The sequence below is a fragment of the Nuphar pumila genome, chromosome 1 (genome assembly GCF_984573655.1).
Source record: "Nuphar pumila chromosome 1, dmNupPumi1.hap1.1, whole genome shotgun sequence".
NCBI classification, from domain to species: domain Eukaryota; kingdom Viridiplantae; phylum Streptophyta; class Magnoliopsida; order Nymphaeales; family Nymphaeaceae; genus Nuphar; species Nuphar pumila.
In genome coordinates, this window is record NC_143249.1 from 7,248,729 (window position 1) to 7,265,196 (window position 16,468).

The 16,468-nt window shown below is 37.6% G+C and overlaps 1 protein-coding gene across 2 annotated transcripts in view; it reads right to left on the minus strand.

Annotated features, from left to right (window-relative positions):
* The window catches only part of LOC149847838 (KH domain-containing protein HEN4-like), a 32,121-nt gene extending 16,329 nt beyond the window's left edge, over window positions 1-15,792 (minus strand). For both annotated transcript variants that reach the window (XM_090003871.1, XM_090003792.1), the window contains exon 1: window positions 15,119-15,792. In XM_090003871.1, coding sequence (XP_089859997.1) covers window positions 15,119-15,718 — 600 coding nt within the window. In that variant the 5' untranslated portion in view covers window positions 15,719-15,792. The remainder of the gene's footprint in view (window positions 1-15,118) is intronic.
* Between the last annotated feature and the right edge of the window lie 676 nt (window positions 15,793-16,468).

Sequence of the window (16,468 nt, forward strand, 5' to 3'; positions counted from 1 at the left end):
TGTCTCTCAATCTCTCAGCTACCTCTCTCTCTATATTTTTTCCCCATTTTCATACGGTGTGCCTCTCTCTCTCAACTCAATCTCTTTCCCCCTTTCTTTGTACCTCTCTCTCTCTCTCAATCTTGGGTAAACAAACCCATTTTTGAAAAAAAAACTTACCCATTTTAGGGAAAACTCAGTTCGGCTGACTCATTTTCTTAAAAACCTATCTTTTAAGAGTTTTTAACATTATACATAATATACATAATATACATAGATATATTATACATAATATATCTGTTGGGACGTTGCAAGTTCGAATCTTAATCGTATGGCCCGTATAGGGGTCTGTCCAAAAAAAAAGTGCTGCTTTAAGCAGCCATTTTGCAAAACATGCTGGCCGAACTGAGTTTTCACAAGCTCAGCCAAGCCGAACTCAATTTCCAAAAGCCCAACCAAGCCCGAACTGAGTTTTCACAAACCCAGACAAGCCGAACCGAGTTTTTCCTGTGACATATGGTTGCTTATACAACAACAACTACACCTTCATCCCAAAACAATTGGGGTCAGTGATATGAACCAAAAAAGAAAAGCATTCTGGGTCTTCCACATGAATCCTTCTCCTCCAATCATTTCTATCCAATGCCATGTCCTCGTTGAGGTTCAAAGCATTCATATTCTTTCCTATTATCTCCATCCAAGTCTTCTTAGGCCTACCCCGACCTCTTTTAACTAATATATTTTTCTATTTCTCCATCCTTCTAACTGGAGCATCACTAGGCCTTCGCCAAATATGTTCAAACCACGGTAAACGATTCTCTCTCATCTTATTTTCAATGGATGCAACACCTACCTTCTTACGTATCTCCTCATTTTGAATCTTATCTTTTATTGTATTTCCACACATCCATCTAAGCATACGCATCTCAGTTACACTCATTTTTTGAATATGATGTCTCTTGGCAACCCAACATTCCGTACCATATAGTAAAGCGGGCCTAATTGTCGTCCTATAAAACATATGGTTGCTTATACTGTGTATTATTTGTTGATAACTTGATGTTGGGTAATTTGATTGTTATTACTGATTTTGTTACTTAAAATTTGGTTGAATGTTCGTATTTTTATTAATAGTCTACTATTCTATTGTTATTGTTAAATACTTAGATATTTTTAACATTTGTTATTGTTACGAGTTAAAATTTTAGTAACATACCTAAAATTTGTTACAATTTTGTTACTAACTTACTAGTTAAATACTTAGATAGATCAAGTTGCATTAATGTTATTGTTATATATTTTTCTCGTACCTTTCGATATGTACTACTACTAGACTATTATTGTATAAGTTATTGACCTTGCACTCAATATTTTCAATCTTGATTATGTACATAATTGATTTTAATATAACATTTTTTTGTTTCCAGGATAAAGGGATAGGACTCGCGCCATCCTCATCACCACATGTGAGTTCTGTTGCTAGTGCTAGTATTGCTAGTAGTTGTAGTTGTAGTGCTAGTTCTTTAGCTGCAACATGTGATGATGGGGAGCCACTATGAGGGCACATGTAGATAAGCTTACAAAAACTGAAGGAGGTGGTGGAAACAAGAGATTTCAATGCAAGCTCTCTGAAAGAGATTTTGTTGGGTCTTACACAAGAGTTAAGGCTCATTTGTTGAAGATACCAGGACATATCATTTCAGAATGCAAAAAAGTTGATGAGGCAATGCGAAGACAATATAAGAATATACAAGATGAATATGAGAAGAGGAAGACAATGAGTGATCTTGTGCAATTAGTGTATTTTTTTTAAGCCACTAAGAAGATGCTCAAAAAAAAGAAAAGTGAATGTAGGAGGTAGAGGAAGAGGAACGATACAAGCATCATTCAATATATATGAAAGAGATGAGACATGGAAGGGAGGAGACAGATAGAAAAGTAAGAAAGTATTTTTATTCTAGTTCACTCTCATTTAATGCAGCTAGAAATCCTTATTAGAATGATTTAATTACTTCTTTGGCAAATTGAAATTGTTGAAGGTCGCTGAAACAAGTTTTGCGTTCATCATTGTGATGGTGAAGAGGATTAAGAAAGTAAAAAATGTTTTAGTTAACATGGTTTTGGATGAGAATTGAACATTCTATCGTGCTGATGATGTTGTCAAGTCTTAAGAAATTAAACATTCATTGTTGATGATGAGTTTTAGGACAATCATATACTTCCTTCAATTTACGCAACCTATTTGAAAAATATTGAGAAGTTGATAAGGATGAGCTCATGCTTCACAAAGTTTATGAAATATGGAATAATATGATTGAAAAAAATACAAGTTATAGTTTTCAAGCATGAAGAAAAAATCCTGCACTGGATGATTCAGAATTTTTTAACCATATTCATTCAATTTTAGTCAGAAAAAGAGAGAAGAGCAACATTCTTTTGCATTGCATGGCACATTCTCTTAATCCAAAATATTATGCAAAAAAGTGTCAGGAATGTGGTATTGGTCGTGTCCTTCCAAATTTAGACCTAGAGCTATCAGGGCATAGAAATATGTATATGACAAGACTTTATCCAGAATCAGATATTCTAAATCAAGTCACACAAGAGTTTGAAAAATTTGCATCTTCGAGATTATATGGACAGACATTACTAGCGAGAGAGGAGTAAAATATAGATCTTATCACATGGTGGTCAACATTTGGATCAGAAACACCTTTTCTCCAACGCCTTGCATTGAGATTGCTATCTCAGCCTGCTAGTTCATCCTGTTGTGAAAGAAATTGGAGCACATGTTCTCAAATCCACAACATGAAGAGAAACAAACTCACAGCAAGCGTGCAGAGGATTTAGTATATCCATTTTAATCTTCGACTACTTTCGCGAACCAATGATGAATACAGGTATTAATTGCTCTCTTAGTTATTTGACTATTTCTTAGCTTTTTCATTTAAATATACTTGCATTTAACATTTTTAAATTGGGTTTGTAATGCAGACAAGAATCATTCAAATTTTGGGATGTAAACCCAGAAGAATGTGACTTAAAGGGAGAGCCTGATTTCAACATTACAAACATGGATTTATCTGAGCCTAGTTTTCCTTCTTATAATGCATTTGATGATGAAGCAAAAAATTATTAAGATCCATTACCTAATCGTCATATACATTGTGTAGGCTATACTTTTGGTATGTAATTATGCATTGTTTACTTCTTTTGTTAGTATACTTTATCATTTACTTCTTTTCTACTTTACTTATTTGATTGTTTCTATAATATATTTAGGTTGACAATTGTAGTGTTAGCTTTTATGATGTAGAATAGAATTGTAGATTGTTAATTTGATTTATTGCATGCATGATGATGAATTGATTTGATGATATTATAATAATTGTTTTTTAGTTCATTAGTGTTATTGTTCTTAACGGTTAAAACTTAAAATATATATATATATATAATATAATTTTTTATATTTTTTCCCTCCCGCACCCCCACACCCAAGTTTTTTTTAAAGTGCCGCATCACCACACCCGCACCCACACCCATGTGACAGCTTTTCAACTATGAAACCTCCACAGCCTACCTGGCTGTGAAACCAATCTCTTCAGGATGCAGCTGTCCATAAATAGACGCAGAACCAGGGACCACAGTACCCTAATTAATAGACTTCTGACTATCATCAAGAACCAAGCATGCCAAAGCAGAAGCGTGCAGGTTGTCCAACCTAAGCCTAATATATAATATGAAATTTGCAGACAATACATGATGTGGCAAAGATATGAGACTTTTAAATAATTCAAGCATCCATATTTGTTTTATAAAATCATATAAATAGCTCCCACGCTACAAATTTGTGACCATTTACTTTCTTTAACCTTGCAGAATTACCATTATAATTTTATAAAGCTTGAAACAGCCATCTTTATAAACTTTCTCATAAACAAATTTTCAAAAAGTTGATGGCTAGAAACTAATGTCAATAAATTGAAACAGCAGGTGCATTAAATTCATCTGCCTATTAGTAGAAATTATTTGGTTCACAAGATTAGAGAATTTCTGTCTACAACACATGAATAACTTCGAAATAAATGCATTTAGTGTCATCAATTGTTGATACAGCAGCATAAAACATACCATTTTTTTCTTTTTTTTCCAGTTGAAAACTTAATAGTCTCATACATTTTTATTATTAATAAATAACAAGCTAGTACGTGTGTGTGTGTGTGTGGTTCTCATGCGCCAATAGATGAAGATTTACATCCCTCTCAGCATTGTCAGGAGCGTACTTGCCAATCCATTGGGTATGAATTTGTATACTTGACATATGTGGCCACATGGATGTATGCACAAACACCTAGGAATGTAGTCAAGCAAGCTGCATTCATCAGGGAGTGAGAGGATTCAGAGTTACCTGAAGCTTCATAGATAGGTGGGAAGCACGCATCTCGAAAACCAAGATGCCGTGTACCCATGTCGACACACATCGACACGGGGGTGGGTACCGAGCGCAGTGTGGGTACGCCGCAGTTCAGGTCCTGCACTGCACTGGGTCAGGTCCAACGTAGACCCGACCTTTTTTCTTAAAACCCCACCGACACAACCCCTCTCTCTCTCTTTGCTCTTCTGAAACCCTCAAACCATTGGCCCTTTCTTCTCTCTCGGTCTCGTTCTTTCCCCTTCTCCCTCCCTCATCTTTCTCCCCTCACTCGACTTCCCTCCTCTCTCTCTTTCTCCTTGGTCTCGCTATCGCATTCCCCCTTTCTCTCTCATCTCTCCTTCTTTCTCTGGTTTGAGAGAGAGAAAGGAGGAGAGTGAAGAAGAAACGAGCAGGGAGGAGGAGATGAGAGAGAGAGAGAAGAAGAAGAAGGAGGAGAAGGAGGAGGAAACAGTGAGAGAGGAAGAAGAACTGAAGGAGGAGGAAAAAAGTGGTGGGGAGAGAGGAGGAGGAGTTGGACGGGGAGGAGGCATACCTTTTCTCCTTTCTCTTTTTCTTTCATTCTTTGTGTGCTGGAGTGAGTGCGCTGGAGCAAGAAATGGGGGGAGAGAGAGAAAGACGGGTTCCTTTTCTCTCTCTCTCTCTCTCTCTCTCTCTCTCTTTATATCTATATATATAGATAGATATACAAGATGAATTGGGTCCAACCCAATCCAAAATCTAAACTATATATATAGTCGTGTCTTTGTACCTGCAAATTTTTAAATCGTCATGGCATACCCTATGCACTCATACCCGTACCCATATGACAATCGAAAACTCGCTTCAAAAGCGCGATACTCCTCGCTTCCGAAACTTGATGAGAATCTCGATTTTCCCATGCTTGTTATATGCTTCCCACACGTTTCTTCCCTGCTTCGCTACATGCTTCATATGGGCTTCTCTCACAGCTTATTTTCATATTTTTCATGTGCTTCCTTTCACGCTTCTCACTCACTTCTCATGTACTTTCTTTAAATTGGTAACCATCATTTTTAAATTTTGAAAAGAATTTAATTCTTACACTACAAAATCAAGAATTTTAAGGATAATCATTTTATTTTAGTTTTTATTCCCTTCCTGTTCAATTAGTATTCACTCTCAATTTGATCACATATCACTTCATTTTTTATTCCTACTTCGCTTACAAATTGATTATTCGCTTCCCGCTTCTTATGGATTTTAAAATGCTTCGCTTCCGCTTCTCGTTTCGCTTCCCGTTTCTGCTCCCTAATCTGGTAACCTTGGGAGGATCACAATGTTTGTCAAACTATGAAGGTTCCTTCCCCTTAATTTGGATCCTTGGTTAAAGAACATCGCATCGTATATGTACTTTTATTGATGATGATGAAACATACACATGCACACACACATGTGCAAACCTGCACACAATCTCTCAAGAAACCTCTTAGCCATAAACATTGCCTTTGGCACCTGAATCTTAACAAAAATTCAACCACTTTCTGATATCATTCAGACTGAAAATTAGGACCATATCTGACATTTCAAAAATATTGTGCTTTGATGTTTAAACAAAACAAAAATGAAATATTCTGATATTAAAACAAATGATACTGAGAAACATTACTATGAATAGTATCATGAAAGGAAACTATTAATTTGTGTTTTTTGAAATTTTAAAACTCATTTTTATGTAAGTCATAGTCATACTTGAGAAATAACAGCCTTTGGAGGTTAAAAATATTTATGCAGGTTCTTTGTTGTGGAGAGGTACTCTTATGTGTCGGGATGCAGCAGTGGAACATGTTTCGTGCAGTGTGTAATGGTAAAATGATTAGATTTTGGACTTGTACTTGGCAAGGACCAGCTCTGAACTCCTACCTGCAGGTTTATGAGAAAAGATACCTTACAAATATCAAGAAATGCATGGTTGGAAAAGGTTTTCAGCTCTTTGCTCAATGTTGGGATCCACTTTTCATTCGTTGGCACCAGTTTGGCAACAAGCTCAAGATGTGCAGGTTCAAGATAATCTGGACGAGTATATGTGGATGAGAATATGAAGATTAGTTCAGTTACTAGAAAGATGATTTGGAACTCTATAGAGGATTTTGATATAGAAGGTTGGAGGAAAATTTGCTGGGCTAAAAGGGTGATTCCAAGAGCAAAATCGATTCTTTTTTTTGCCATCTTATGCAGATCTACTCCTGCAGTGCAGGACAAACTAAAAAAATTTGGCATATCCTTGCCAAATAGGTTGACTCGCTGGAGGGCCGAGCCAAGCCGAGTCAACGAGTTGACTCGGCGAGTTTTTAAACGTTGGTTTTCGCAGCACGGATGGAGAATCCGACATTATTTCAAAATTTGGTGAGAGGAGATATCCACATTCCTCGATGATTTCTGAATTGAAGAGGTGGTATTCCAAATTTAGCTAGATGTTGGTTAAAAAGTGTTGGGATTTAATCTTCAATGTGGTCAGTCAGAAAGCCTATCTAGAAGGCATGGTTTGAAATTATCGAGGGTTGGTCAAGTGTGGTGTTTCCAATCATTAAGCCGTGGATTTCTGGGGGTCCAATAGCAGAACCCAATATATGTGCACCGACAAGAGAGTTTATTATTGCATTTTCTTCTTGGAGCCATGGTCCGTCTGATAATGTCGCTTTTTCAGTTATTCACAATAACAAAGAGGGCTATTGGAGGCATGTGTACTCATGACCAAGGTTGAACATCTTACCTTAAATTTATCAAAGCTGATTGCTGGTTATCATCTTCTTATCCACCCCAATTCTAAGCTGTAGATCGCTATGATCAAGGCTTCCAAGAAACATTGAGGAAGACATTTGGATTTGCTTTATGATTTCTTGGAAAAATTAAATTGTGAAAACGGGACATGTAAGACCCTCATCTTGCACTCAACCATGCACTTTTTCTTCTTTGTAGAGATAAAGGGTTTATATCATGGTTGCCAGTTGAGGAAGCGGGAGCGGGAAGCGATACGGGAAGCGGGAAGCGAGGCACTTTCAAAATTTTAGGAAGCGGGGAAGCGGGGGACCACTTAGGACCGATTCGGGAAGTGTCTTGGAAGCGACCTAGGAAGCGTCTCGGAAGCGGGGGGGGGAAGCGAAAAAAAATAAAAATAAAAAATAAAAAATACAAAAAATTGAAAAAAAACAGAGGAAGTGAGGGGGAAGCGTGATGGGAAGCGCGTCCCCCATTAAAAAGAAACACGTCCCCCATTAAAGGGAAGCGCGCTTCCCAAAAAAGGGGGACGCTTCCCCCCACGCTTCGGAAGCGCGACGTTTCGCGCTTCCGAAGCGCGCTTCCCCTTTTAGCTAGGCGCTTCTGGTAACCCTGGTTTATATATTGGAAGCATAAGCTACTGGATTGGCTTCTGGTTTGTGAAAATCATATGCAATTTTTCTTCATGATAAATATATGGAGGGGGGCGTAATCCCCCAACTTTTCCTAAATAAAAAAGGTAGGGGACACAAAAGTGCAAAAAATAACCACAAATCTTTCTAAATAAAAAAACAACCAAAGTCGCATAATATTGTCTGATTTGGTCCAATAACCAAATCAAATCAAGATTTTCTTAAAAAAACTCGTCAAGTGTTTGAAACTTTTTTCTTACTTCAATCTGTTTGCCAACAAACAGAACTTTAGGAACTTGGAAAAATGTGGTCTATTATATATTAATAGAATTTTTTCAAAACATTGGACTACATCTTTTTGTTTTGAAGGACACGTGAGAAGGCCCAATTTGGTTAATGCAGGGGTTTCTTTTGGAAACAGGGCCAATCATGTTGTTTTTCAAAATCTTTTGAAAGCTTTTATTCCAAAAAAAAAACACATACACAAGATGGAAAAAATGTTTAAATAAAACATGTTCTCAACCAGATTTCTCAACTTCAATTGCTAAACTAGGGCTTCTCAACCAAACGAGAGAAAGGACAAAGAAAGAAGAATGAAAAGTAAGGCATAGGAAAAAAGAAGTGAAGAAAGAGGAAAAAAGAAGAGACAAAGGAAAAAAAGGGAGAAGGAAGAGCAAGAAGAAATAGAAAGGAAGGAGGAAGAGGGAAGCAAAGAATGAACTCATAAAAGGAGAAAGGACGAGGGAAGAATGAAAGAAAGGCAAAAACCAAAGAAGGAGAAAAGAGGAAAGGAAAAGAAAAAGGGCAAAGAAAGAAAAAAGGGAGAAAGAAAAAAAGAAAGGAAAAGAGCAGAAGATAAGAGAAAATTAAGAAAAAGGAAAGATGATGTATAGAATAAAAGGTGAACTTTGAGGTCAATCCAATTTGAATGATGAACAGAAATTAGTTTGTAGTTATTGCCAAAAATCCCTTATACGGGATTAAGCAATTCTAGTATCATTTAGTTGTATCTATGTCACAGGAGGGGGGTACCACAAGACACGGGACATGGTGTCAACGTGTCGGACATGGTCAACACCATGTCCGACACATTGACACGATATACGATACATATCCGACATGTAGACACGATGTCTGACATGCCGCAACACAGTGTCTAACAATTCAATATTGACACAATAAAAATATGCTTATAAATATATATATTTTTTATTATAATGGATAATATATATAATAATAATATATGTACGATCGTGTCCTTGAATCCAAATTTTTTAAAATTGCCGTATTGTACCAATCCAGTCTGCATCGTATCCCGTACCCGCATCTAGGGCTAAGAAACGAGACGATCAGCTCATCATTCGGCTCAACTCAGCTCTTGAGAAGCTCGGCTTGGCGACCTATGAGTTAGCTCGTTTAGGTAAATGATCCGAGCATGAACATGGCAAGCTCGGCTCGGCTTGTATAGGCTCATTTTACATATTATATACTTATATATCAATATTATATTTTATATATATATATATATATATCACATTATATACATATTGTATGTGCTTTATACATTTATTACATATATATTATATGCATTTTACAAATTAAATATTTTTTTTATATTAACAAGATTAGAAACACTTAAAAATATTCTTTTAAGAAAACAAGCTAGCTCATCATTGATCTTCGCCAAACTCGGCTCATAATGAGCTCGGGCTCAGCTAGAGCTGGAGTGGCCAAGAATAATGTGGTGTCAAATAATTGAGTCCCAAACAGTAACTAGATGGCACTAGCAATACTTCACGATCTACAGAATTGACTCATCAAGAAAGGGAAAACCAATAGCTATTTTAGCCACTCAAACCATCAAATAAGCACATATTCTACAGATGCTAGTATGCTTTCTCTCCTAGTAAACAGAAACGGGATTCTGAAATATTTGTAAAAGGACAATCATGGGTTAACTACAGTAAGGATTTGAAAGACCCATTTCTAGCTCGGCAGGGGCTTTCCTTTGTTAGAGGTCCAAGGATAGAAGGTCCAGAAAGAAGCAACATTAATGCATTGATTCACTTCTATTTGAGATTATTGTACAATCCATTTTACACAAATTTTGTGATTGTCATTTTAGATCACTATCTGAGATATTTTTCGGCTAGAGAAACAATAAGAACAAAATTTGTTTAAAGCAACAAAGAAAAAGGTTGGAGCCTAAGTAGAATAAACATGGTCTGAAATTGAAGTGTACAGTTATGTCTAATATTTGGAAGGAAACCACCAGACATAGGTCATATACAAACCAATTGGCGAGTTCACCCATAACATGCAGCTGACTCTATATCTGTTGCTATATACAAAATTAGTCCTGAAAATGTGGTCTAGATTGTTACAGATAATGGAAGTAATTATAGAAAAGCTGACATTCTTGAAAAAATTTATTGAAATATCTGTACGGCATTAATTTTATGCTTGAAGACACCAAAACCTTAGAGCATGCACCGAATGTAATGAGAAAATGCTATAAACTTATGCATAACAAGAGACAAGATTTGGATAGCTCATATCAAAGATTTGCTTTGCAATTTCTGTTTTCAAATTTCAAAATGACTTAAAACAAAAATAAAGTTTCAAGCAGATAGTTGGCCCCAAGAATAAAGGGAATTTAAAACTTTTTGATATGGAGAAAAGAAGAATAAAAGAATAAGTTAAAGAGATTACTTTTGGAAGATTAGAGGAAAGCCGTTATGTCTATTGAGCCATTAAATAAAATTAACAACAATAGATGGAGAAGAGGCTGTCATGAGATACTTGTATGAGAAGCTTAACAAAGTTAAAGAGGCTTAAAAGTGTGTTAAAGGAAATAAAAAAGAGGGAAACAATTGCCATAACTAAACATCATTTATAACAAATGGAACTATAATTTGCATAACCTCATACAAGCAGCAGCTGCTTACTTGACTCTCCATCTATTTTAGAATAAGTTGGTTAAGATGGATGATCAAGTTCATGAAGACCTTACTAAAGTTGAGAATATACTTCTTTCATATAAAATGGCAAGTTGATGGAGAAAGTGCTTTTGGACCTGACTTGTTTCATGATGGGTTGGCCATGGATCTCATTCATTTAGCCAGTGTTGTACGTAACGTACCGTATAGATACGCATCATTACTTTTGGAAAATACGATATAATACACACTCGTATCACTTTTGGACCTAACTTGTTTCATGATGGGTTGGCCATGGATCTCATTCATTTAGCTAGTGTTGTATGTATCGTACGATATGTATAATTACTTTTGGGAAATACGATACGATACCCACTCGTATCGCGATACGAGTATGCATCGTACCTATATCGGTTGTATCGTACGATACAGGGCTTATCGCATGGTTGTCAGTCGAGGAAGCGGGAGCGGCAAGCGATACGGGAAGCGAAAGCGGAAGCGTGAAGTGAGGCCCTTTCAAAATTTTAGGAAGCGAGAAGCGTGGGATGACTTAGAAGCGAATCAGGAATCGTCTCGGAAGCGACTTAGGAAGCGAACTGGAAGCGACCTAGAAAGTGAACCGGAAGCAACCTAGTAAGCGAGGGGGAAGCGAAAAAAGAGATAAAAAATAAAAATAAAAATACAAAAAAAATATAAAAATAAAAATACAAAAAAATATAAAAAAAAGGGAGAAACAAGAGAGAAGCGCGCTTCCCAAAAAAAAATTGGCGCTTCCCAGCACCGTTTTGCACTTTCGAAACGCGCTTCGGGGAAGCGTGATTCCCCACTTGCCTAGGCATTTCTGGCAACTCTAGTGTATCGTACGATACGAGTGTGGCGCAATTAAAAAGGACATGAAACTTACTTTTTAAGTTTTGGGTTTTAAAGGACTCTTGAGGGCTTGACTTCTCTATTTTCCTGGAGACTGTTAGAAGGGAACCCACGCACCTCAGGATTCATGAGATTCATTTGGAGGCCGAAGTTGTTGAGAATAACTATACCTTTGGTGGAGGTGCTTTAATTAGTTGACAATGAAGACAAACTAGTTATGGGTTATCCCTATGAGGCCATGGATAAGGCAAAAGAAGTCATTAGAAATAATTTGAAGAGGAAAAAAAATCGTACATACCTATATGGAACATCATTGATCATAGGTGGACTAGGCAACTTCATCAACCTCTTCATGTTGCAGCATATTATTTAAATTTTGCATTTAGATACTACCCTACGTTTAAAATAGACAGGGAAGTCAATAAGGGATTTTTGGATTGCATCAAAAGGTTGAACCCTAATTATATCATTCAATATCAAATGCATAAGGAAATGAAAACTTATGATAATGCACTGTATGATATGGGAAGACCTGCAGCTGTGCAAAACTGTGCCACGATGCGTCCAGGTAATTTATTTTGTCTATTTCATATTTTTATTTAGTTACGATGTTTTGTATGATTGTATATTTTTTATTGTCTTACTGATTTCTCATTTTCTTACTTTTTTCAGACATGTGGTAGGTCAGATTTAGAAGCGATATTCCAAATTTGAGAGCTTTTGACATTTACATTCTTAGCCAAACATGTAGTGCAAGTGGATGCGAGAGAAATCAGAGTGTCTTTAAACAAATCCATACAAAAAAAAAATAGATTGAAGCATAAAAGACTCAATGACCTCAACTACGTTCGCTATAACTTATAACTGAGGTAGAAGTATATAAAATTATAAAGTTTATTTGTCATTTTCATGTGTTTATTTAAAGTTTTTTTTATATCATTCAAAACCCAACTAATTTTAATTTTTTCATGTCATATTTTTAGGCAAATCAAAAGATTGTCATCAATGAGGCACAAAGAGCAATTTGATCCCATTAGTTTGAAACATTTTGATGAATTAGATGCAAGGGTTGGAAAAAAAAGCAGGGATACTTTTGAATGAAGATGACATTTAGTGGATTAACGTGGAAAGAGCAAAGGAGGTCGATAATGAAGACCCCACGTATCTTGGAGACTATGTGAATGTCAAAGAAGGAGGAGAAGAAGAAGATAATGACGATGAAAAAGATGATTATGATTATTAAGGTTTTATGTAATATGTTTGAAAAAACTTGGTTATTTAACACTTAATTATTCATAAACTTGGTAATTTTGTTTTTGTTTATGTAATATGAAAGTATGAGTCTTGTGGCATGTTCTCAATTACAAGATATTTAATATTTTGCATTGTTTTTGTGAGATATGCATGCAATATTATCTATGATTCTATATTAGTTGATGTTTGATGATGTCTTATGCGGCTCATAGATACATAAATAATTCATATGTGATTTTATGGTTGTATTTTGTGCAATTCATCATTGTTTCATGTGATATGATTTTTTTAGAATTTTTGCTATTTTTTCTGATTTTTCTTGATTTTTTTTAGATTTTATGAAAAAGTTTTATTAAAAAATTACGATACGATAAGGTGTTGCTTTGGGCTCGACCGATACGGGTAACTATACAATACTTACAACCTTGCATTTAGCACACAGACATGTCTTTCCCTCACTTTCTATCTTCTTTTTTTGGTTGGCTCCTTTGTATGGTTATGCACCATATTATTAATAATTTGATTTTGTAACATTACAATGTAATCTCTATAGTACTTTGAGAAGAATAATGGGAAATGTTGGAGGGTTCTCTTCGTATAGTGCACAGTATTGCAATCAAGATGCCAAGTAGTACTTCAGCTTGTGAAGGGAATTGAAGCACTTTCGAGATAAATAACATTAAGCAAAGAAATAGACTTGTGTCAATGAGAATTTTTAGGTTGATGCATAATATGATGAACATGGTCATGAAGTAATGACTCTAAAAATACTGAAGACCAAAGTGAAGCCTATTTAAGTCAATCACATAGCTTCACATGTGAATAAAGAAAGTAGGACGATCTCTAGAAACCAATGTTGTAAAAATCATATCAAATTATACGACATTAATGATGTACGCAGTATCGAACCCCAAAGCGATATGATACATATCCTAAAATCCTAATTCCTAATATCATGATTATCAGACCATATCAACCTGTATCATATGTATAGGTTTATATCATACTGTATTGTTGACACTCGACGAAAACTTAAAAGTTCTTGGCAACCTCTTTTAGCTTGTCTAGCCATTTTCAGCCATCCCTTTTAGCATAAAAGGATTCTTTTTTACCCTATTTTACACCCAAAACACAAAAGGCACCTTTTCCACCAAATTTGGATCATTGTACCCTAAAATTTGAGTATTTTCATGAATTCGCCCTAATCTGAGCGCTAAAAGTCAGTTTCTCGCAAGATAAAATCCACCCCTACACCTAATTCCGACATCTGTATTCATGTCTAGATAACAGTCGATGCAAATAAAATATAGATCCAATGGTTCAAGCATATTGAATCTTCAACAATCGTGTTTAATATAAGACATTATCTAAAAGTGTCTTCACATAAGGCAAATTTAAATCACATTGCAAGTCCGTACAAAACACATTTCGGAAAAACACACTAGCCAAAGCCTACTAGCTCAAACCCTCAATCTAAACCTAACCAGAACCAGATGAAGCTGACTTGACCTATAGACTACGGCTAAAGTTCCTTGGCTCTCGAGCTGCACCAAGATACTTAACTTACCTGAACTTGACACCTCAGTACAAACTAAAACATCCTGCCACAATTCACATCCCCCCAACCCAACTGTATCCCGAGATCCACTGGCAACATACCTCACCAACCCTACTCCAACAACACTAAGATATCCTACTTAATCAAAAACAGATTTCCTCATCATTCCATCATGTTTATGAAGATCAAAACATGTCTTTTGAGTAATTTAGAAGCCATTTATACACTCTCTTGTCCTTTGTAGTGCATTATAAGTTCTCCAACAGTGCTGTCAACAATGGTTATGTAACCATTTTGTTCACGGCTATAGAATTGGCAGTACAGTAGCATATACTAACTTACTCACTCCAGCAACAGAATGATTCATCCATACAATATAATCACAAGTCAAGAACAGCTCTCTTGATAACATGAAGCTTCCAACAATCCACAGGCAGCGTTCAATTAAGCAGAACTCGTAGAAATGCCAGTCTGTGTAAAACCATTCCAATCAAAGGACGAGACAGCAATGCAAATAAATTGATCCTTCCGATGCAATTAAATACCATACCAAACAAAAAGAAAACAAGCATAATTTGTTGCAAATAAGAGCTTTAAGGAGTGGAAAGAATCGAAACATGCAGCATGCTCGACGACGCAACCTAGGCTAAGAGTTCCACAATGACAGAAAGGGAACAAGAGAGAAAAGAATCGAAACGCGTTCTGGGGAAACCCTAACCTGGATCAACTCATCCGTGGGAGAAGCGCAAGCCGGGAGCTGCTCGACGGGAAAAACCCTAATCTTGGCGCCGCTCTCCTTCTTGATCCTTTCGACGACCTTGCCGCCCTTCCCCATGACCGCGCCAACCTGGCCGGAAGACGCGAGCAGCCGGCAAGTCACCGTCGACCCGGCACCAGCCGCCGGTTTCTCATCGTCCACCTCCAAAACCCTTTCGAATACCCGGACGAGGGCGTCTTGGGCCAGTGAGATCTCCCAGCCGCCGCCCTCCTTCTTATTTGCGGAGGCGACGATGAGAATGACACGCTCGTCGCAGCCAGCGACCGGCTCCTCGACGCGGATGAGGGCGCCGGTCTCCTGGCGGAAGAGCCGGATGATGCTGCCGGACTTGCCGATGACGCCCCCGACGAGGGCGGCGGGGCAGAGCAAGCGGAAGGCGGTCTGGCCGGGGAGCATCACGACGGGCGGCGGCGTCTGGCGGTGGCGCATGCCGGAGGGGGCGGACTCGCCGTTTGAGTGAAAGAGGAGCCCCTGCTTGGTGGTGGTGGTGAGTGAGAACGGTCGCTTTGCTCCTATTTTGGTGAGAAACGAAGCTTCCATCGCTCGGAGGGAAGGCGGAGGGAGGGGTAGAGCGCCCCAAGGCTCACTCGCTCTGCTCCCGCTCTCCCTCTCCTTCTCTCTCCTTTATTTTTTGCAGGGATGGGGATGGGCTTGGGCTTGGGCTTGCTCTGCTCATCTCAGCTTAGCCATGTCACATGGATACGCCCCTGAGGACACGGGGATACTACCTTTTGTGTGTGGTTTCCATTGAAAAGAGTGTACCAGTGAACACGACACGAAGAATATCGAAGTATCCCTGTGACGTTGCAGTTTAGCTTGGCGAGCAGTGAGGTGTCGAGTCTGTCGACGAAGAAAAATAATTCTTCGCGTTTGACTGTTTTGGGATGGACTGATGGAGGGGTATTTTTGAGTTTTTGAGGAAAGCTTGTGGGGATTTTAGGGATAATAAGATTGCAATTATTTTTTGCGAGTTTTTGGCTGCCGAAATTTTGCCCTTTTTTTTAACTTTTGTCACTATCCTCCCAACAAAGTGGAAGTGGAAGGGGGAAAGTCCGAAAAAGGCAGAATCGGTATGGGCCTGGATCGATTTTCAAAATGATTCAAAGATTAGCCGATCCAGACTTGTAAAAAAATCAAGCTGAATCGGCCAATTTTTAACCGGTAGATAGGGATGGCAGTGGACAGGGGTGGAGGCAAGGGACAATGTCTCCACCTCTGCCCTGTCTCAAAATTCTGCCCTCCATTCCCCGTTTTATGTTTTCCATTCTAGGTCCAAATGGGGTGAGCCGG